Source organism: Syngnathus floridae, chromosome 9 (assembly GCF_059516105.1).
Source record: "Syngnathus floridae isolate MCC-2025c chromosome 9, RoL_Sflo_1.0, whole genome shotgun sequence".
Classification (NCBI taxonomy): domain Eukaryota; kingdom Metazoa; phylum Chordata; class Actinopteri; order Syngnathiformes; family Syngnathidae; genus Syngnathus; species Syngnathus floridae.
The window spans coordinates 2851486-2874495 of record NC_142421.1 but is presented as its reverse complement, the minus strand read 5'-3'; the positions used below and the strand labels follow the sequence as shown (position 1 = coordinate 2874495).

The window sequence follows — 23010 nt, the reverse complement described above, 5'->3', positions numbered from 1 at the left end:
TTCTTTATTTAACCTCACGCAACAAAAAGCTAATACCAGTGTTTTGAAGTCACAAAACGAGAAAAAAGTAAGAGAGTGAAAGTCTTCCAAGAAAAAAATATCTAAAAATGTTGACAGAGCAGCGATGACTTTAAACGTAAACATTTCAAGTAATCATGACAGCATACAATGTCATCAAAACTGTGTCAATTCATTTAAAGCATTTTGCATTTTTTTGTGATTGTCCTATATGAGCGAGAACATAAATAAGAAGACACTTAATAACAAAAAAAGAACCTAACCGCTTATCTTTACAGCAGCGCAGATGACCAACCTGACCAGCAGGAGGCGTCTTAACCCGCTTTCATGCAGCACTCCAACTTTTTTTTTTTTTAAAACGTTATTGATTATTCAAATTGGTAATAACGGAAGACGGTTGACAAGTAAAGCTAATCGACACCTAGCATCTGAGCTTTATCTTCCTGACAGAATTGTAAAAAAATATTTGAACATTTTTTTTACAGTGTTAAGTACATGAACTTAGTCAGACATTTGTACAAGACAAATTCATTCTTAATTTCCTGAAAATAAAAACGTGTCATTGCATAAAACAAATATATTTGTATCCGAAACACACACACAAAAATCATTCCTAACACAAAAAGCTTTTCAACGCAAACATTCTGCCCTGGAAAATAACGCTAACCAATTTCCAACTTTTCCGATTTCCTCTCTCGCTTTGCGTTAACATTGCATCTTTGCCGGATTTTGGCATCACAAAAACATCACACAAGCAGGCTGGCAAAGTTGACACCCACAAGGACCTTAACCGCCAGTATGGCCGACACATTAGCCCTGATAAAATACCGAATGGATGACGGAAGCAGCGGCAACTAAGCCTCCAGTGGTTCCACTAACTGCCATCTTTCAACTAGTGAGCTGAATTGTCTTCCTGGTGTGAACAAAGCACAAACAACTGAAATCAAGGATAATGAATAAATTGCTAAAACAGCTTCACGGAAAACTGTCCAAACTTGTACTACTGGTGACATACAATTCAACTAGTTAACGTCTAGTGCTACTCTATCAACACACCGTGTCAACTAGTGCAGTTTGGCCACACTAGTAACATGTAGTTATCCTACTTTGTCCTACTAGTGTGCAGAAGTGTTATGCATAGAGTTGCCGATGTCATATTTTTGGGAAAACAAGACAACCATCACCAACAATTCGATTGTTTTGAAATTGACATGAGGACGGTAAGTCAAAAAAAAAAAAGGTAAATGATACCAATAAAGGTGCATCAACTATTTTTGCTCCACCAAATTTGACAAAAGTGTTATTGAAGAATTTTTTTTTTTTTCAACATATGTATGAAAGGATATGAAATGAGAATACTGTAGATTTTCCAGCTTCTGAGGTAGTATCAGGGACAGGACGGCAGCTGTGAGAAATATGACCGGTGTGAAGGAAAAAAAACGAGACACCAGACGGTGATGTGACATTGCGAAATGCTGCGTCTCCGTGAGAAAGGCACGAAACCCAGTCTCTGAAATACCGATTTTTTTTTACGCTGAACTTCTACGTATGACCCGAGGATTTTCCAGCTTCTGTGGTAGCATCAGAGGCTGGACAGCGGCTACTCGAACGCTAACAGCGGGTACAGTAAACACCAGACACTTCTCTAATCTAATTTGTGGTATGAAATTATATGAAAGGCACAGATCGACAAATGATCAAATCCATCTCTGGTAAAGATTTTCGGACTCTGAAGACACTGTTCAGAGCCCACGCCTATCTTCTCATGTCTGTTCCTATATAATACAGCATTTGGGATGCCCCGCTGTGGAGAGCGGACAGTGTTAAAGCGTTTATAAATAGTTACAGCCGTATAAATATGTGCGCCAAAGACAAACACATTTTTGGTTCAAGCTCTTTGTACACCAAAGCGAGAAGATCAAATTAATAAATAACGGCGCCACTTTACAATAAGGGGACTCTCAAACGAGGTTTTAACTAATAATGATTCGAGAAGATATAAACGCCACGTGGTCAAATTTAGATACGCCTGATATTAAAAACTAAAAAAATAACCACAAGTACCCTTACTGTAAAATGGCAGCCAAAATACTCTGGTGCTCCCAAATGGAGCAAACCTTTCCAGGCTGAAGTTCTAAATGAGCACAGCGACAAACTGCCAGCTGCTCAAAATAATGGTGGGCACTTTCTACTGGCAGTTGAGGTCGGACTGGTTGAGCCAGGACCAGATTTGGATCATCTCCTGCGGAGTGCGCGGGTGGACTAGCATCAAGCCCTTGTAGGCGCATGGGATGTTGCGGTACTTCTCCTCGATGTTGAAGGTTCTGAAGCCCTTGTGTTTCTCGGGGGCCAGCCCTAACTTCATCAGGCATATGCCCGTGTAGACGTCATCGATGGGGTAGAGCGCCACCCGGTGGGAGGCGGCGTGCAGGCGGGCAGCGACGCTAGCCGAGTACAGGTAGCCACCGCCGCCGGCGTAAGGCGGATACGAGCCGATGTACATGCTCTCCGGGATGAAGTACTTCAACTTATTGTCCCGGTGCGGCCCGGCGTTGGTGATGACGTCGCCCACGAAGAGGTCTGCGGCTTTGGAAGCAGACAGCCCTCCCAGGAAGCTCAGGATGGCGTAAGTGTTGACGAAGACGTCGTCGTCCCCCTTGAAGATAAAGCTGGCACCTGGGCAACGTGTCTGGATCCAGTCCAGAAAGAGGACTTCCTTGATAGTCAGGTTGAAGAAGGAGTCCCGAAAGTCCCACTGAATGATATCCCGATGTTGGTCGCTCTCGTAGCTCAGCATCGGCGACAGGTCCGGGTGGTGGTCTCCAGCCATGGTCTGGCCCAGGAGGAAGATGGTCACCACGGTGCGGTTGGCGACCACACCCGCCCTGCCCCAAGACTGGCGTATGGCCTGACGCCTGTCGAAATGCGGCGCCAGGGACTTGACGGCTAGCAGCAGGAAGGGCTGCTCCTGGCAGATGTCCGGCTGGTCCATCAAGACCGGGTAATAGCGGCAGTGCATGTACAGCAGGAAGTCCTTGAATCGCAAAGGTAGGGAGTTGTAGTCTTTCACCCGAGTGGTCACCCTGGTGTCGGGTTGGCAGGAGTTGAAAGACACGTGGGTTTCATTGAGCCACTCGGGCAAGTCGGCGGTTCTTTGATTAGCCAGGATGGGGTTGTGTCGGAAGTCCAGAACCTGCTGCTGAAGGTTCCAGTAACCCGAGCTCTGCGTCATCTTTCTCCAGAAGGGTTTGGAGGGGATATGCACCTTGTCCTGGAAGCCCTTGTCCCGCCCGCCGTGTCGGAAGATCACGATGAAGATGAAGACGTTGACCGTCATGACGGTCAACAGAACCTTCAGTTTCATCCGCAGCAGCGCCATGACGCCTTAGAGCACCTGAACACACAAATATTCGCAAATATTTCACATTTGGGAACAAGACCCAAAAATGGTTTCCTGTGTCTTTTCAGTCTTCTTTGGACTGTTACTTGTCAGACCTACCAAATTGTGCCATAAAAAAATAACAAAATAAATCTTACTTTGAGAAGCATTTCTGAGTCAAGCACAAGACACCTGCTTTTATCTCGGCCAACCGCCTAACTGATTGTGTTTGCTGTTTGAACAAAGTCTGATCAAATTCCACCGCAAATCAATAAATAACCAGAAGATGTCAATGCCGGTCGATGCGTGGCGATGTCCTGTGACAATGTCTCGTCAAGACAAACGCGCACAACGTCTGCGCGCTTTGGATGCCGGCCGAACTGAACACCGTAAAACAATTGAAAAGCCTTTAAAAATTCACTCGCCGTGGTTATCGAGTAACCAGCACATCCCATCCAAGAGAATCTGTGTTGTTCAAATTCTTCTTTCAAACTTTTTTTTAGGAGTAAAAAGTGATGTGTGCCCTAATTGGTAAATAAAGTGACATTAATAGTAATATTATTTGTTTTAATTAATTTATGAATTTTAATTCATTTATTTTCTTAATTCATTTATTTTTTTCAATAATAATTATATAAATATAATAATTAAAAACCTAATTGGTAAATAAAGTGACATGAATAGTCATATTATTTGTTTTAATTAATTTATGAATTTTAATTCATTTATTTTCTTAATTTTTTTTTTTTAACAATAATTATAAAATGAATAGCCTCCATGCCATTCACATTAGCTTTCAAGTTTGTAGACGTAATTAACGCGCCGTTTCGAAAAGAGGAAACTCCACCCGATTGATCAAATTGGATGACGAGCCGTTTCCTCTCCTAGCAACAAGTCCGCACGCTGTCGTGTCCTTGTTTACCTTCCAGTACCCGCCCCCGTCGTTTTACGTGTAAACACAGCACAGCGGAAACAAAAAACATCAGTTAACAAGTGCAACTTGTAAATTACAATTTACACTCTCCCAAGAGCCCACCTCCTCAGTTTATCCCCGAAACACTGCCGGAATTGTAAAATAGAATTATTTCCATCCATATTTTATAATTATCAGTGTAACTGATGAAGTCGCAGTTTTACTTGGTGCGCAAATCATTTTTGTGCGAATTTATTTTTGTTTCTCGTTAGTTGTATATAGTTTGTAGCAGTATCTTGTTAATATTAAATTGTAATAGAAATTAAAAGTAAATCCAACTTTGGGGGCACTTCCTGTTTTTGGGAAAGAAACGGGAAGGTGATGTGATGCAACAGCGCAATAGTTAACTGCTGACCTAGGAAAGGTCGCGAAGTTAATAAAACGGTTTAAGTAAACTACCCGGTTATTCATCGGCAGGCCATATATATGGTTTACTTTTGTATTTGATGTATATGTTTTGTAAATCTAAGTTTATATATGTTTGTCTCACCAGTTCTACGTTCTATCAAACGAATTAAACATCTATATAAAAGAATTTTTGTCTCTTGGTGATCAATCTGGTATAATCAGTATTCTGTACTAGTTGCCAGATTAAAATAAACTTCAGCATGACTTCTGTTTTTCAGTTCTCTCAATCCATGACATAACTTCCTTTTTTTTTTATTTCCCTCTAGAATCGACATGACTTGTTTTAGCCTTGTTTTTGAAGCGCTCACCTGGCTTGGTGCATCGCTAGCTATGCTAACGCTAACACAAAATGTGTCTGTTTGGTTACAGAGCAACTCGTCCTCCCTGCGGGGTAATTACCTTCCAGTTCTGAGTACAAGCAAAACGACTCCTGGGTTTTGAGAGAACAAGGAGCTGGGAGGCGGTCCGAAAATGACGGCACAACAACATGTTGACAAGAGCGGAGCTTCCCGACGCTCATTTAAACTCCAGCAGTGGCACCTTACCTGGCCGCTGCTGTATAATTGCATTTAGGCTTCACAACATGGTGCACAATTAATCCTGTCAGCCATTTTGAGTGGTCTTTCTTTTTTTCTTTTTTTTTATTACAACTGTAGGAACTGTTTGCATCTGTGGTTGTTTTTCAAAGTGCTCTACAAATGAAAGGCGAGTGACTCATTTAACGTTAAACAAACTTTTGGGAACTGTTGAAGTGGCTTCATTTCCACCATGACACATTTCCTCTAAAAATCGCGTGCAGTGTTGTGCAACTTGCCTCTTATTACCTACTCGCCAATTTACAAATCGTTAGGCTTCCCGTTTTGTGTTTTTAAAGCAGAAGTTGTCAAAAACGGACGTGGCGGTAAAACTTTTGCCTTAGATTGATATGGTTTTAATTCATATGGTATTCCAATGTTGAGACCAGACCCAGGAAAGTTATGGCACATTTAAATACATTTAACTTAATAAATTTGTATACTGCTATTTTTGAACATGTAATAAAGCTCGACCAATGGACGCATTGTGTTGGTCTTACCTGTGCTGCTGAGCGGGCACTCGTCTCGTTACAACGTGGTCCCTCGGCTCGCCCGCTTACCCCATTCTTGGTTCCGCCCTGTTGGGGACATAACAGAAATGGGAGATTGCTAAGTGTTCATGAAGCTATAAAATAAAACTTAAAAAAAACACCAGTCAACCCACAGGATAGAGGTAGGAAGTGGTAAAGCCGGAAGTCTCAATTGGGGTTTAGCGTTGATATGATTACCGTAATTTTCGGACTATAAGTCACTTTTTTTTCCATCGTTTGGGTGGGGAAGTAGTTGGGGGGCGACTTTTATTTTATGGCTAATGCGACCTATATTCCGGAGTGACTTTTAGTCCGAAAAATACGGTACAATGATTCAAAGCAATTATCACATCCGCACACATGACTAGCAATGAACTGATTTTAAATAGGACTAAAGGATGCTCCAGTCTGCAGCCTCGGGGCGCCATAAATAGACAAGTGGCGCCGGAGCACCAAATATCTACACTCCACGACACTATTCACACTTTTGATGTCTCGCACACACACACAAAACACAAACAGGCACACAAGTAGGCTTGGCCAATCAAAGAAGGTTGCAAAAAAAAAAAAAAACCACAGAAGGAAACCTTTGTGGTTAGTTGCAACAAAGGTTTACGGGCCGATGTGATCTTTGCAGCCCGGCTTGTACTCTGTCTTGTGTGATGAATTGCCGCTTGCCGTGAGTTTGAATGTGCGGGGATCATTCAATAGAAAGATCCATCTTCAGGCACTCGACTAAAACTAGCGGCAGAACGTTGCGTCAGCTGCCGACATGTCTACCCGGCACGCTTTTAAATAGAACGGAATTTCTCATTATCAACAAATACTTGTGGGCTTGACTCCGCTTGGCAGAGGTCATCTCTATGTATGGTGCGAGGCACTGGATGGAATCTAAAGGAGAAGATGCAACCGCACGCACACTTTCGGGTCACACCGAACAATCACGGTTTGATCCTGAATCGCGACTCATGGACGTCACCGAACATGGCCGATATTTGTGGTCGTATCGTGTCTTGGTCGAGTTGTGTGTGAACAAACTAAAATATTCTAATATTTGCATAATTTCAGAATTTTTAACAGGTTTATATTTATATTCACTATTTGTTTTCTAATAATTTTTTCCAACAGTTGTTTTAAGATTTTTTTATTATTTGTGTACCCAGAATATCTATGCATTTTTCATTATTTTATTTTTTTTACAAATAATGTATTTTTAATCTATTTTATTCTATTTTTTGAGAATATTTTGATTTTTGAGTGAAATTTTTTCATCGTCAGTATGTTTTTTTTTTTTAAATATGCGTGCATTTTTTTGTCTTTTGGTTTCTCCACCCAGTATTTTAAATATATTTTTTGGTCTCAGGTGTAATATTTGTATATTGTGGATATTTCCAACGTTTTTCTTGGTCTAATATTTACATGTTTTTCATCCTGAGATTATCTTTGCACTTTACTTCCATAAGAGTGAAAAAGTAACCTTTAAGGAACCAGTCTGATGAGTTCCTGTGCAAATAGTTCAATATCCTGTCTTCTTTTAGACTTGGCAGCAACTAAACAAGCCACTTCCTCGGGGAGCGGCAAGAGGAAGAATGGCGGAAAACCAGATAACATTTCAAGTGGAAATTCCAGATGAGATCAATCTAGTTTTATCTGCAGATCTACAAGGACTTTAACAGGAAGTGCTAGCAGGATACGAACGCTTGTTCACTTTGTCAATTTGCTGGGCGGGACTCCTTTTGAGTCTTGTGTACTTTCGCGTGTTTGGTTGGTAGGGGGGGCCAAAAATACACACTTCTACTTCATATATGACAAAGTGTGATGACATGTTTTGCATAGTTTGGATGTATTTTGAGAAGATCCAAAGTTGAGTTTGTGACCGATTCAAGATTCAAGATTCAAGACTGGTGGTTGGTTCATGTTCATACGTCCACTTTGCTTCTGTAAAAACGGAATTCCCGTCTTGCAGGGAAGACTTGCGGGGGTTGTTTGGTTTAAGAGCGCTTCCAAAGTCTCCATCTGTTGCCGTTTGGAGTTGGAGCGTCATCCACTGTCGATACTTGAGGCTAAATACAGACCGCAGGAGTCAGAGTCTGTTTTCCAAGAAACAGAAGACTGTAAGCTTTCCTTGCCATTCATGGGAGGGAAGAAAAAAAAAAAATTCTATCCATCCCAGGGAAAGTTTTAATACACCTCTTGGAGCTAATTCCATTTTGCTGCCAACGACAAATCCGTCATTAAGCTAATCGTGTTACAAGCTGCACTTTTGTGACGTGCAACCTGAGAGGCGGCCCAGCTGAGCTACTGTGTGAAAAACTGTTTACACAAATCTATTTGCTTTTCAATCCAAGGACAAAAGAGAAGTAGGGCGGCCATTTCAGAGCGCTTTCCTTTTGATTGCATTAGAGAATTGGGATGCACTTCGATTGCCATGAGTCAACTGTTATGTCAGCATAACAGTAGCTAATGCACATTGGTAATGTTATCAACCTGCTCGTTGTCCGCCATGTTTTGGGAGGGATAATATGACCATGTAGGAAGGAACTGTTACATAACAAAAGTTTGTTCGCAAACACACTCCAACGTTTTTATTTGTTTTGGGTTAAGAATGGGCATGAAAGGTTTGCCAAAAGCTACTTTAAATTTCTTAATATTCTCTTTTTGGTGGGTCAGGTTTGTCAGGAAGTAGAATGTTGTGAATATTTTTTAACTAAAGCTACCTTTTTTTTTTATTCGGTTAAAAGTTAATTGCCAGCGGGCCTGTTAAACATTATTGGAAAAGGACCTTGCAAAAATAAATAAAAAATCACATGAAACCGCAATGTTGAGGCTGGGCGTGTGAAAAAAATATTATTCAGAATTATTTATCTGTATTAGATTTTTGAGTTTTATTCCATTGTGTAAATTTCATCCTCATGTGGATAAAAAAAAAAGAGTGCAGGTTTTGGTGTCATACGGAATAATTTATAGTACAGCCGCGTTGGGACGTCACTATAATTACCAGCACCTCATGGGAGTCTCCATCACAGTGACCTCAACATTCAAGCGAGGCTACCCAAGACATTCACATCAGACGAACAACTAACATGACATAAGCTAAGATCTATTGGAACCTAAATGACGCGACCTGATAAAGATTTACGAGTGGTCGTCTGCGACTTCCTGCAAGTGGGCTTAATTCTGAGTGAGTGGACCCACGCTGATGAATACTTTATGAAGCCACATGCATTAGGTGAGCGCGGCAAGGGCGGGGCGTCCTTTAGCTACTAAAGAAGATGGACGTCGATGTAATGAGCAACATGTCCTTGAGTGGGTGAGCCTCCAGACATATATGCGATCCCTTGAGATACAAGTCGAATTTGTTCAATGGCGGCGCTTGTAACTCAAAACTGTGACGTGCCATGCTAGATGTAAACATCAACAGACATCAAAATGGAGTTCATTCGTCTATTTAGCAAAGTAGTTGCGATTGTTTTAATACTTTCCAGACTGATATTTTCATTTGCGTCAAGAAAAAGCATGTTGGAGACTGCAAATCTGTTCTTTTAGGGTGATCACGATGGGAGAGGACGTTGACGAAGTTGCATGACTGATAGTTTGTCTTTTTCTACATTCCATCTCCAAATGTGGCCTTGCCAACCAATTCATGCGAGTGTGTCATTGTGCTCATGTGATAAAAAAAAAAAAAACATCATGATGGAGTCATATGAGGCAAAAGGCTGCAGTCGGAAGGCTAAAAATAGTCGCTGGTCATCAAAAAAGACAACACAAGTGAAGTGTGTCAGTCGACAAGTCATGGTATCGGCATATGTTGCATTTCTCACACTACAGTACACCATCCATTGCGTAACACAGAAAACGTGAATGAGGAAGGAAATATGCAGAAAAGTAGATATAATTGTCTACAGTTGATATGGCACAAAAAAATAGCCTCTCTCTCTCTCACCCACACAGACACAATCAGTGACGAAGTGATTCTATCTCGACTTTACATTTGTGAGTAAATGTCATTTTGGGGAACTCATGTCATGCTATACGATTATTAATTTGTCCAGTTGTATTATCGTGATAATTATTGATCCTTTGTCTAGTTTATCAAAATAAGCATTCATTGAAGAATATAGTCACTAAACAAGTTTTGGCATTTTTCGACTTTGGTTAATTTATACTATCGGCCAGTGATCACCAGCTGTCTTCAGTGAGAGTTTTTTTTTTTTCATGTATCGACGGAAACTCTGTTACGATATTGTAACATTCTGCATTAGGTAACGCTGTTTCACCCGTGACACCATGAAGTAGTCTTGGACGGATTTTCCAAGACGCTCACTTTTTCCTTAAGAAGTACATTTGATTCCCCCCCCCCTTTTTAATACTTGACTGATTTTACTTTCTGCTCCTCACTTTTGCCGGTCGTTTGTGAGGAACAAAAAGTGCGTAAAAGGGATTATCGTTGACGGTGAGAAACTGTTAATTACCTTGTCCAGGAGGTTAGCTTACTTGCGGCCACCGCCTCACGCGTTGCTGCTTTTCCCCGGTGCCCGACACAAACTCCTCGGTGTCGGGGTTAGGGGGACTTCAATGATCGCTCGCTGGCTTTCGGGATCCTCGTCAGAAAAAGAAACAAAAATATCACGATAAAACCCGGAAAGGGAACGAGCCGTGCAAGTTGAATAAGTCTTGCTTGAACAGATCTTTCGGCTCGACTTCAGCTCCATGGATTTTAGAACCGTGACGCAAACGCGTGGTAGGGGGCGGGGCCTAGTTGACAGTCATGGAAATGCCATAAATGAGTTTCTGAGCCAAGTCTTCTTGATACGTATCCGTAATTCACTTTGCCTGGGCAAAAAGAACTTTTCAAATATTCCTAATATTCCTTTCGACCTACCCACAATTAGCATTTCAGGTATTTGCAACGCAGTGACTTGCGGTGAGGTTAATGACTGGTGAGGCATTGATTCCTCTGATATAAAACATATGAATCCAATATAAAAGATTAGATTTGGTCTTAATTGAAATTGAATTTGATTTGAAAGCTTTTAATTGTGTTTTAATCAATTCTACAATGTGACAGCAAGAAAAGGCTGTATAATATAGTCAACTTTTTTTCTTTTTTTTTCTCAAATTCAGAAGTATTTTTATTCCATTAGTCAAACTGACCTTTTAAATGCGAAGAAAGCTTGCCATACGTTTTAGCCGCCCCGTCACCGTGCACGTCATGACTCTGCTTGGGGTCACACCTGAGGTTTTATTTACGCAACAGCCCTACAGACTGTTTTGACAACATCTGAATGGAGTGTTAGGTGCAATATGTTTGCTGAATGGGTAGGTATGTGGTTACTATGCAATGAAGATACAGTAGTTTGCTGGGTATGGGGTGGCACTTCAGCAAAGATTTAAAAAAAAAAATGTTGGATGTCTTTATATCTTTCTCTGGCCTCCATTACTTATATTAAAGCCAATTGAATCAAGTTTATTAATATTCAAGAAGCACAAATCCCCATTTCATTGTCTGAAAAGCCTTTTGGTCTCCCAAGCCAGAACATTGTATTGCCATAGGGAACTGCAGAATATTGGAGTATTCATGTTTACAGTCATTCTCCCGTAAATTTGTTTCCAAGAGGAAATTGAGGGCCGGTGTGGAAAAATTGAGACAAATATGTTGCATTTGGTCACTTCTGCCTGTTTATCCTCGATGTTACAATAATTCTTAACTGGAGGAGAATATGTGGCAGACCAGAACCAAATACCGCAGCAACGGGCTAAACTAACATTAGCATGTTTTGCTAATTTTCATGCATTTAGGAGAAGAAAAGGGACAAACGTAGCGACCTGGAGACTGCGACACAGACTTGTGAAAAACCCTCATGCGGGTCACCGTCGTGGTCCAGTTCCAATGCGATCAAGTGTGACAAAGTGTAAAAAATGGTTTAAGCATTAAGGATTTTGCGGTCACAACAGCAGCCTGGGAAAGCGGTCAAGTGACAACTGCAAACAATAAAACACATCCAGTCGATTAAATGGAATGACTTATTCTCAACTCTGTCCATTCAGGTTAATTTGGTGGGCAGGTTGGTAGGTAGTTTTTTGGACAGTGACAGCATCAAACAAAAACATCGTTGACGTGTTTGTAAGACAGTCCAAAAATAGCAGCTCTCCCCTCATCCATCTGCAGCACATCCAGCTTGAATGCCAAAAAATTCTTTGAGTGGTTTGTGCGTGGAACTTCCTCCTCGGCGTGGTCAACAATGGAGGCATTTGTCACCACGCCGCCTGGACCCTGGCAACGACGTCTGCAGGTCCTGTGACTCCTCGCTTCTCCCACAATAATCTCTCTCTGAAATAGCTACAACACCATCGGTTCATTAAAACAAAGTAGCAACAGTTGTTTTGCTTTTATTATTGCTTCATTCCTTTTCACTATTGTCTCCTGTTGCGGCTAATGATAGGCCATTAGCTTTAGCTCCAATGAGGGCTAATAATTAGCCATTAGCTTTGAACTGAGGTGACCTTGCCTGACTGCATTTTTCAGCTGGTTGTTCATTCCCACGTGTCAGTTATTACATGGTAGCAAACGGGAAGTAAACGTGACGTCAGGTTTGACAAAACTAGACCAACCAGCCTATTGTGTCACACACACAAACACACGTGCACAAGTTTTCTTTTATGATAATGATGCTAATGCCAGTTTTATTTTGAATACCACTCACAAACTAAAGCTAATAAGCAAAAATTGCTAGTTAGGAGCTAGCAATTCTTGTGCCTTCTTCCCAAAGGTGCTTTTAAACGGAACTGGACTACTACTTTCAGAGCTGCAACACAGCCATTGCGTGGAATTACGGGTAAGGTAAGGTAGTTCCAGTGCAAGCATGACGGTGAGCAGCGATAGAGCACAAAAATCAAACATGGGAGCCAGGTCAAATGATTCCTCTACTACTCTACAGTCACAAGCCCTCATGTTTGAATTGACTCAGGCTACTTGTGGGTGTTTTTTTCCATCCCAGGCACCTACAGCCCACACAGCACTCGGCTTATTCAATGGAACAGGTGTTCAAAGTACGCTTGCGACCTCTTGTGGAAAACAAGCGGTATAGGTTGATGGTTCCTGTCCAATGGGAGCACACATCCCCCCCCCCCCCCTCAACCCCTCCCCTCCCCGACTTGACTTGGTGCGTACTCATGTAACCCCAGCTCACTCTTGAGATACTACGGACCGGTATACGACATCCTTCTGCTCTTGAATTGACTTGGATTTTAGGAACTTATAATGAGTTTTTGTTGGATTCTACCAATCTGTGAGTAACCATTAAATACTACGTATAAAGTTGATTGACTGTTTCCCAGGACTTGTGAAATTGTTAGGAGTGGAAACACTGTTAGTTAGCGAGTTAACATAGATAAAATCACGGTCGAGGCACAAATCGGGATTTGTTAGGACTTGTGCGCTCGCTTGTCGCCGGCCGGCTACCTAAAATTTAGTACATGTGGGTGAGTTGTGTTAAGATGAAGCCTAGTTCATGTTATGTTAGCTGTTTGACATCGAGGGCGTATAAATGCCTCACGGGAGGAAGTGAATGGAAACGAGACAGCGGCAAAAAAATGCCTGAAAGAAAAACTCTGTTTTTGTCTCCAACATTCTTTCTCCGCGTTACACGCAGTACAACGGCGCGAAACTCAACAAGATGCCTTGTAACTTTGTTTTTATCCCTCTTTCGTGTCTGCCAGTTGCATTGGTGACCTTGTGTAGCGGAAACCCCAGGACCCCCGTCTGCAACGTCACTCATGATTCCCAAGGATGGCATTATAACATCATCGGGGATGACAATCCTCCTTGCTTCTACGAATGGGCTTTTTTCTAGTAAGCACACCTGTTCCAATCACGTGCCAGTGTGCAGTATTGAACACAAATTATTGGTCAACAGATAGCACTATTGCTTTTTTTAAAATTGATTTATTTCTTTATTTATTATTTATTTATTTTTCCTGTTTTTATTTTACTTTTCTTTCGCAGTTTCTATTTGGGGGCACTCCCCCTTTCAAAAATCGCACTATGACGGCGTTTGACTAGGATAGACAATCCTCCCTGCAACCCGCCATAGCCACGTCAGATTCGTTTGTGTGGAAGACAGCACTCCCTAAGATCAAGCATACCGCGGCGACTTGGTTGCTTCGCCGGACTCCATAACAACGCTCTGTGGTCTGTGGCCGTTTAAGGGAAATGGAACATTCCAGGGAAACACAGCTGGTTGGGAAAAGATTTTAATCAACCGATGTCAGAGTGAAGTCTTTCCAAAAGGTGAGTGGCCCCAAAGCAAGCTTCCTCTCTTTCCCTGTCAGGCCCATACTAGCTTTTATACCTTTGATTCTGTCTTTCAATGCTTATGCTGTTCTTTGTGTGAAAGTCCATTTTGGGTTCATTTGGAGCAGATGGGGGGGAGCTGGGTGAAGTCTGGATGACCGATAAAATAATCTTTCATAACTAAAAAACCATAGCAGCACAAACGAAAATGTTTGCTGCACAAACCAGCACAAACGAAGCACAAACAATCCTGTTACAATTTTTATCCCCCTCTTCCACCACCTGTGTCTTTGCTTGGGATAAGAGGAGCCTTCAGAACGGAAAATTATTTTCCATGACTCATGCAGTTAGTATTCGTGCCCTCCAGCATCACCAACAGGGGCTTTCTCCAGGATGTTAGGATCCTGAACTCTCTTCCCCCTTCTGCGTAGCGTCCTGTACTTATTGTGTTGTTTATTTATTATTTATTCATTGATTGTGCCTTCTTGTTTTATTTTTCTTGTGTTGTTTACTTTTATGTACATTGTGAACTGTCGTGTCGCCGTGGGATAGTGGGAACGTAATTTCGATCTCTTTGTGTGCGCTATTCTTATGGGAACCATCATCATTCCGGATGTGACGTGATTCACCCGGAAGCATTCTGTACACAGAAGCAACATTACCCGGCTCACTGCGATCCACACGTGAGGTACAACGTTCCCTTCGACGTTATAATGAGGGTTTGGTGGATTCTACCCATCTGTGAGTAACCACTAAATACTACGTATAAAGTTGAGTGACTGTTTCCCAGGACTTGTGGTGAAATTGTTAGGACTGGAAACACAGTAAGCTAGCATGGCGACTAAAATCCATTGTCGAGGCACAAGTCGCGATTTGGCCGGACTTGTGCAGTCGCTTGTCGCCGGCCGGCTACTTAAAATTTAGTACATGTGTGGGAGATCTGTTTAAGATGAAGCCTAGTTCATGTTATGTTAGCTGTTTGACATCGAGGGCGTTTAAATGCCTCACGGGAGGAAGTGAATGGAAATGAGACAGCGGCAAAAAAATGCCTGAAAGAAAAACTCTGTTTTTGTCTCCAACATTCTTTCTCCGCGTTACACGCAGTACAACGGCGCGAAACTCAACAAGATGCCTTGTAACTTTGTTTTTATCCCTCTTTCGTGTCTGCCAGTTGCATTGGTGACCTTGTGTGGGGGAAGCCCCATGACCCCCGTCTGCAATGTCACTCATGATTCCCAAGGATGGCATTATAACATCATCGGGGATGACAATCCTCCTTGCGACTTTTACGAATGGCTCAACGAGACGGTGGGTTACGCATTGTTTGACTAGCTACTTTCTTTTACTTTGCATATTGTTGAATGAGTGAAACAAATGGAAACATAGCAATCTGTGCACACAAACTACCAAGGCAGCTCAATAGTGATCTTCTATATGGCAGTGCAAAGTAAAAAAAAAAAAAAAATGCAAGGAAAGCGCTCATGATGGCAAACCTGTGCTTTTTAGGATCACGCGTTGGCTAACGCCATGGAAGAAGAAAGCGCCAATGTGGTCCAGCGGCAGAACTCCACGTGTCTTGATTCCAAAGATTGTTTGCCCGGCATCAGTCGCAAACAACACTGTGACACCGCGGTGAGAAAACGTCATGACTCCACCAGTCATGCCACGCCCACATTTTTCCTGATGACAAAAATGTTAAGCTAAACAATATATTTCTGTTGTTCTTTCTGTTCAGCCTCACCTACGAACGGTCGTTTGCCGAGGTAAGCCTCCATGTCATTCATGATCAATTTCTCCACTTTTGGAAGTGTCAGGGTTCTGATGAGCATTCAATGTTATTTCCGAGCTCTTGAATGCATCACATTCACGTTTGATGGGAAGAAGACAGCTAGCTAAAGAAAAGTGTGCGCTACAGCTGCAGCCAAAAGATTAAAAATGCTGTCGTTGCTCAAAAACACAAATACTGCAACGTGACCGCTTGTTATTTTTTTCATTCGCAGTCAACTGCTCTAAAATTGATGTCGCGCCTCCGATTGGTAAGTGTACACTGCAATCAGAGCATGCGCCCACACCATCTACTTCATCTGTGGCTACATTTGCATGGGCATGTTTGAGTTAAGCAACCATTTTGTTTTTTATAGAATGTAAGAATTTATCTATCCTCTAATGAACTGGCGCTAGCTGTACAATGTTGCTTATTTGGAACGAAATGTTGAAACTTTTGTGCTTCTCTGACAGGTATCGGAGGTTGGATTGGGATCGGCGGTGGGATCGGCTTGCTTGTGGTGGTGGTAGTATTCTGTTATTGTCGCAACAAAAAAAAAAAAATAAACAATTGGTAAATTTGGTCTGATTGATCTACTGGTCTTCTCTTTGACAGAACGAACTCGCAAAATTATTAGGTGCGCCAGTGTGTGGATTGGGACATAACAACTCATGTGTTAAGTGTTGATCGCAATTTGGAGTCAGATCAATAACTAAAATCCGTAGCCTAACAATGGTGAGAAACTCGAAGCAGTATTAAGTTAAAAGATAAAGCACAAACAAGTCTCATGCTGTCTCAGTAAGATGTGTGCTTGGTGGCGCGCTGGCTAGCATGTCCGCCTTACAGTTAGGAGGGTGTGGGTACCATTCTGTGTGGAGTTCGAATGTTCTCTCTGTTTTATTTCTTTTTTGAAATTGTACATTTACTTTATACAAACGCCGTGCCTGCGGGATACAGGTTGACCAAAGGTACCCTTTAATCCCTTTGCAGAGGGCATTCATAGACTCAATAAAAATGATTATGTTAAAAAATGTCTGGACTGATGGCAATTAGGTAGGTACAGTATTTTACAGTACAATTGTAGATATGAAACAAAATAAAGGGTAATACTAAAATTATCTACCGTATGGCTCTGCGTCGTATTTTTACTCGTAATAATCTGATTTGGTAGATAATAAAAATGTTAAAACTGATTTAAGAAAATATTTCAACGTCACAATGACGTCACTTCAATGGGCGAAGCCTCTAGACCGATTTCCTGTTTGTAGCGGTACAGATGGATTTCGTTGCTTTTCAGCGTCGATAGCTAGACATGGTTGTTCCATAGTTGTGACCCAAATGGATTCACGCGGCTCGGACACGGAGGGCGAGGACCAGCAGCAGAAACCTCTTCTTCATCGCAGACACGAGGACAACATTCAGCGGGGTAATGAGAAGCGCGGGCTGGACGGCTGTCGACGAGAAGCCCATGCTCACGGCCCGTCGACTTTACCTCTACAATAATGTTATTACGCCTCAATAACAATACTTTGCCCATAGTTTGTATCGGTATTATTACACTTGGCATCCTAGTTACGAGTTGGAAGGTTTTTTTTTGGTTTTTTTTAACGACATCTGTTTGTTGACTCAGCACATTTGGACGGAAGAACCCAAAGTGACAAAAAAAAAGGAGAAATAATGCACAGTTCTGCATTATTACTCCTTTTTTAATAATAATAATGCACAGTTCTGCGTTGTTACTCTTTTTTTTGCCACCGAATGTTGCGCTATATCTTTTTTTTAATAGGAAAATATTCTCCCAAGGTCTACTTTCAGTTCATGAGTCTACCCATTGATTTTTTTTTTCTCGAAAAATGAAATATTTTTCTTGCAAGATTAGTACTTTCTATTGCAATAAATAAAATGATTTTAAAAAATGCTTTTTCCTAGTACCACCCCCCCTCCTTTTTTTTTATTGATTAAGTACAAAGCATAAACTTTTTTGACCATTCAGGGATGCTGCTATAACTTTATTCAGTGACGTTTACTAACACTTAAATAGTAAGACAACCCTCAAGAGAAGGGAAGTACCTTGTCTCACTTGGTGGCGTCTTGTGGTCCAGTTCAGATGCAGCAAATCGGTAGGACAACTTCTTCAAGGCTATTATTGTAAGATTAATATTTTTCCCTAAAACAAAACTGTTCTCAAAAGATTATTTTCAAAGTCATTTTCTGTTTAAAAGGCGTCTTTTCTGGTAAGTTTACTATATTTCTTTAATTCTGCTTGTCAGAGGTTGCACTAAAGACACTTGATAGAGGAATAATACGTGTATAAAAACAGCTCTTGGAAAAAAAACACGACTTTTGTAAAATTGAATATTCTCCTAAGTACTGCGGTGTCTTGAGGCATGATTGACTAAACCGGTAACTTTTTCAAAATTAATTTTAGTTCAATTTTCTTTTTGTCTTGGAAGTACAAACTTGACGTGAGCCTTGCACTTACGGTTGGGGTGGCTCCACTCACGAAACAAGCACCAGTTTGGCGAATTGAATAAGTGAGCAAATAGGTTTCAGGCTATTAGTTAAGGCTAAACTTAGCATAAATTATCTAAAATTACATCTGCATTTAAAATACCCAGCTATGAAGTTGGCTAGTTTAATCCCAACACAAGAACGTTTCGCAAAATGAATTTTGACTAACTCGCTAACCTTTTCCTTTTTTTTTTTGACCCGTAGCTCCAGCTTGCTTTTCGGCACGCTATGGCCTGGCCCTGTTGTCGTGTTTCGGCTTCTTCGTTGTCTACGCCCTGCGGGTCAACCTGAGTGTGGCCATGGTGGACATGCTCAACAGCACCCGCCAAGCACAGGCCAACCACAGCAGTTCTGTGTGTCCCCCCCACCAAAGCCCCGCACGCCCCAAACACAACCAAACTGTGAGTTGTGTGTTTTCCCCTTATTCCTAATAAACTTATTCTAGAAAAATATTATCTCTAATCATTTTATCCCTGCAGGATTACTATTTTCTTTAAATTTCAACAATTACCATTAACATTTGAATTCTTTCCCCAAAAAGAGAGGTATGAATAACAGACACAAAAGATTGATTTGACTTACTTTTTCAATGTCTTCAATCCCCGTTCTTTCCTTGGCTCCATTTGCTGCATTTTGGCATGTGACACAAATTAGTTTGTCAAGCCTCAATATTTATTCATAATAAAATAAAAACTTCTGTCGCAAAACAATCCAAACTAGCATGCAGGCATGGTTGACAGGCTTTTTTCTAATAAGCACACCTGTTCCAATCACGTGCCAGTATGCAGTATTGAACACAAATTATTGGTCAACAGATGGCACTATTGTACATTTTAATGTTAGAATACACTCAAGAAAAATTGGCTATAACGTTGTGCATGTTGCATTTGTTTTTAAAGTCCATATAAAAAATCGGACAATCTCCAGAAATTTATATAAATTTATTTTAAAAAAAAGTCTCATAAGAGTACAGTTTTTTTCTATCCAAGAAAGAGAGGAAAATGCAATTTTGCTCTTGTGCCATCAGTACTTTAGTTTTATCTAAAATATAAGGACTTTTTTTTTTTTTTTAAATTAAAAACTGCTTTTTTTTTCATTATGGAGTTTAAAAAATTCTTTGGTGACAGGCCAGCGTGTACAACTGGGAGACAGAGACGCAAGGCTGGATCCTGGGCTCGTTCTTCTACGGTTACATTCTGACCCAGATCCCCGGGGGCTACCTGGCGGGCCGTTTCGGGCCCAAATGGTTGCTGGGTTTGGGCATCTTGGGGACGGTGGTGTTCACTCTGCTTACCCCCTTGGCGGCTGACCTGGGTGCCGGCTACCTCATTGCCGTCAGGGTCCTGGAAGGTGTCGGGGAGGTACGTCGGCAGCCTGGAACCCTTGGAGAAAAAGAACAGAGAAATGTCACATTTGGAAAAAAAAATGGTGGTTTGGTTCCAGGAGGAAAAATAACATGTACCTTTTTAGGGTGTCTCCTTCCCTGCTATGTACAGCATGTGGGCAGTGTGGGCGCCGCCCCTGGAAAGGAGTCGTCTTCTCACCACCTCCTACATCGGTGAGAGCGACAAGTCCATTCGGCGGCGAGTCGACATCTCATCGTTTAACCTTTACGTACCTGTGTGTGTGTGGCAGGAATCCAGATCGGGACGGTGGTGTCTCTACCGCTGTCAGGTGAAATCTGTTTCTACCTGGACTGGACCTACGTCTTCTACATCTTTGGTACCAACACTCACATTTTGAAGTGACACATTCAGCACACAAGCTGACCCCCTCCTTCAATTTGTTTGTGAAGGTGCAGTGGGCCTCTTGTGGTTTGTGCTGTGGACATTCCTGGCCTACGACAGCCCAGACACTCACCCGTGGATCTCGGAGCGTGAGCGAGTCTACATCACGAGCTCACTTAAGAACGAGGTGACGTGCTGTCCTGTCTCTCTACACGTCCAAGTCAAATTAGATAAATACTTACATCCATCGTTTTATTGTGACAGTCAAAATGAAAGAATTATATCCGATGTGTATATCCAAGAAAATGTGTTATTTTGAAACTCTTTATAAAATTGAATTAAACACATCCAATATTTCACGTTGTAGGTAATGACTTGAACGGTACATAGTGGTTGTTAATCCTCAGAATTTTTTTTTGTCCAAACTCAATATGGTGGAAAAAAAACGTGACACGTATCCAACATGTTGTTTTGATAGTCAAAACTTAATAAGACAAAAACTAATATGTATCTAACATCTTATTGCATAACAGTATTAGTTAAAACAAATAAGAAACAAGACATTTTAAAGGTTAAAAATAAAGTAACACTTAAATGTGCAACTGATGTTTTATTTTGAAGCTTTCACAGCCAAAACTAAAATTCAATATTTCTCAAAAGATTTTACAATTGCTTTAAGGAAAGTTGAATGGAAAACTACATCAATTAAATGTGGTGTTTTTCATTATTATTGCAAAGTTTTTTTTTTTACGTACTGTGATTGTTACCAGCTGTCGCCACCGGGTGAACACATCCCCTGGCGAGCCATCGTGACGTCACGCCCACTGCTGGCCATCGTGGTGGCTCACTTCTCATACAACTGGACCTTCTACACCCTCCTCACCCTGCTGCCCACCTATATGAACGACGTACTGGGCTTCAGCATACAGCAGGTGAGAGCGCCGCCCAAACCCAAAGTTCTGAAGAAGGCTTTTCAGATTTGTCAATTTAATTCCCCTTTTTTTTTTCCCCCTCTGCACTTGAAAATGTCACACATCTCTCCAATTCAGAACGGCTGGTTGTCGGCGCTGCCTTACCTGGGCTGCGGTCTGTCGGCCATACTGAGCGGTCACCTGGCCGACTACCTGCGAGAAAGGTGCCGTTGCCCCACCGTCACGGTCCGGAAGTGCTTCTCCCTCGTTGGTATGATCGGACCGGCGGTCTTCCTGGTGGCGGCGGGTTACACGGGATGCAACTACACCTTGGCGTTGACTTTCCTCACCATCTCCTCTTCGCTGGGCGGAGTGTCGGCGTCCGGCTTCAACATCAACCATTTGGATATCGCTCCTTCGTAAGTACCCTTTATCGGTGTGCTAATGGACAAAAACCTAGCGATGATGTCATCCTGGCAGGTACGCGGGCATCCTGCTGGGCATCACCAACACCTTCGCAACCATTCCTGGCATGGTGGGACCCGTCATTGCAAGAAGCCTCACTGTAAATGTAAGAGTTTCTTTGATTGCCATTTGGATTTTTGACTGAAAACGAGTGCAAACTCCATGTCGTCTCTGTTGTCAGAACACAATGGAAGAATGGCAGACGGTCTTCTACATCGCAGCAGCCATTAATATTTTCGGCGCCACCTTCTACAGCATCTTCGGACGAGGCAACGTGCAGCCCTGGGCCATCCACACCTTCGCAGACTAAGACCAAAGCCCGCTTCTAGAAGAAAAAAAAATAAACATCTTGCAAATTCGACAAACCATAAAGAGGAAAGTCAGCTCGTGCCTTTCGCATAGACGCCTCATTTTATTTCATGTTCTGTTGCTTTTTTTTTTCTTGTGATAAAATGTACTGTTTTCTGCAGATAGCAAGATAAATGTTATTGATTTACAATTCTCAGGTAATGGAATTAAAAGGGATCATGTAGTTACTGTTTAATAATCTTGAGGTTTATTTTTTTTTATATGCATAACTCAAACGAGAAGTAGCTTTTTAAATACTTTAGTATTAGAAGCGACAAGGATGTCCGTCCATTTTGCACGTGTTCCAAATGTCACTTGATCAGTTTTGCACTTGTGCCTTAATGAAATTTTTGAACCCAGTCACACTACGGGTGGTGTTAAAAAAAAAAAAAAAGTGGTGTCATATTTCTTTAAGTGGGAATGAATATCCATGTATAAAATGGAATCATTGTAAAGCAGGGTTGTGAAGATTTTTGCTATTCTTCCACTTATGTTCTGTGAAACTTTCTAAGTCTAAGATCCTTTGGTTTATGTGAACTCGGATGTTAAACTCATCATGTGTGATAAACATTTAATTGCAATCGAATGATGCTCTATTATTGTCTTATTTTTGCTGCTTTGAAAAACAGTCGATTGTCAAAGATGTATATCAAATATAAAAATCAAGTGTCAGAATGCATTTAAAACATTTGAAGATACTTTTGACATGATGGCTATTTTTTCTATTCCAAAATTTTCCATCAATCAGGACATGTTTGGAATTATCCGAATTTTCTGCAATTTCGATATTTCCACAATAAAACGTACGTATGTGACAGTTATCTGGATTCAATCCATTTAAGTTATATTCAGCTAATTTAGGATCTCTTTTGATTTTCTTTCACAAAGTCTACAGTCATCCAATTACTCCACAGCATTTTAGTTCAGCATTAATATTTACACTCAAGAATATTGATCTAGAAAGTTCTGCTATTCTCAAAATGTAACCCAATATTAAGAAAAAAAAAAGACAATACATTTATCTACAAAACAGTCAAATATAAAAATAGGTGATTACATGCACAGACATCCAATTCTAAACGACTGTGTTCGTGTACGCGCAATTAC

At 41.3% G+C, this 23010-nt stretch overlaps 3 protein-coding genes and 1 long non-coding RNA gene across 12 annotated transcripts; 2 read left to right on the top strand and 2 right to left on the bottom strand.

Moving 5' to 3' along the window:
- Positions 1-381: 381 nt before the first annotated feature.
- Positions 382-10646, bottom strand: b3gnt2b (UDP-GlcNAc:betaGal beta-1,3-N-acetylglucosaminyltransferase 2b). Its single transcript, XM_088385819.1, has 3 exons — positions 10356-10646; positions 5854-5931; positions 382-3412 (listed from the first exon to the last, which is right to left on the bottom strand). Exon 3 carries the CDS (start codon positions 3395-3397, stop codon positions 2207-2209), a length of 1191 nt encoding a protein of 396 aa, XP_088241945.1. The 5' UTR covers positions 3398-3412; positions 5854-5931; positions 10356-10646; the 3' UTR covers positions 382-2206.
- A 594-nt stretch (positions 10647-11240) lies between these two features.
- Positions 11241-23010, bottom strand: LOC148392895 (uncharacterized). Its single transcript, XR_015860614.1, has 3 exons — positions 19915-23010; positions 19035-19834; positions 11241-12223 (listed from the first exon to the last, which is right to left on the bottom strand). It is a non-coding gene; the product is annotated as an uncharacterized LOC148392895 (long non-coding RNA).
- LOC148392897 (uncharacterized) lies at positions 13039-16526 on the top strand. 9 transcript variants are annotated; one of them, XM_088385824.1, is made up of 8 exons: positions 13039-13172; positions 13603-13735; positions 13889-14917; positions 15348-15484; positions 15683-15808; positions 15912-15939; positions 16177-16212; positions 16415-16526. In XM_088385824.1, exons 3-8 carry the CDS (start codon positions 14890-14892, stop codon positions 16516-16518), a joined length of 459 nt encoding a protein of 152 aa, XP_088241950.1. In that variant the 5' UTR covers positions 13039-13172; positions 13603-13735; positions 13889-14889; the 3' UTR covers positions 16519-16526. The 9 variants fall into 9 exon arrangements, with proteins under 9 accessions (XP_088241950.1, XP_088241956.1, XP_088241952.1 ...); XM_088385830.1 differs by having other exon boundaries at positions 13603-14173; positions 14827-14864; XM_088385826.1 differs by having other exon boundaries at positions 13603-14173; positions 14827-14917.
- slc17a5 (solute carrier family 17 member 5) lies at positions 17175-22724 on the top strand. The gene is made up of 10 exons (XM_088385817.1): positions 17175-17367; positions 18657-18853; positions 19580-19813; positions 19923-20010; positions 20088-20174; positions 20248-20366; positions 20950-21111; positions 21229-21509; positions 21571-21661; positions 21737-22724. Exons 1-10 carry the CDS (start codon positions 17280-17282, stop codon positions 21863-21865), a joined length of 1476 nt encoding a protein of 491 aa, XP_088241943.1. The 5' UTR covers positions 17175-17279; the 3' UTR covers positions 21866-22724.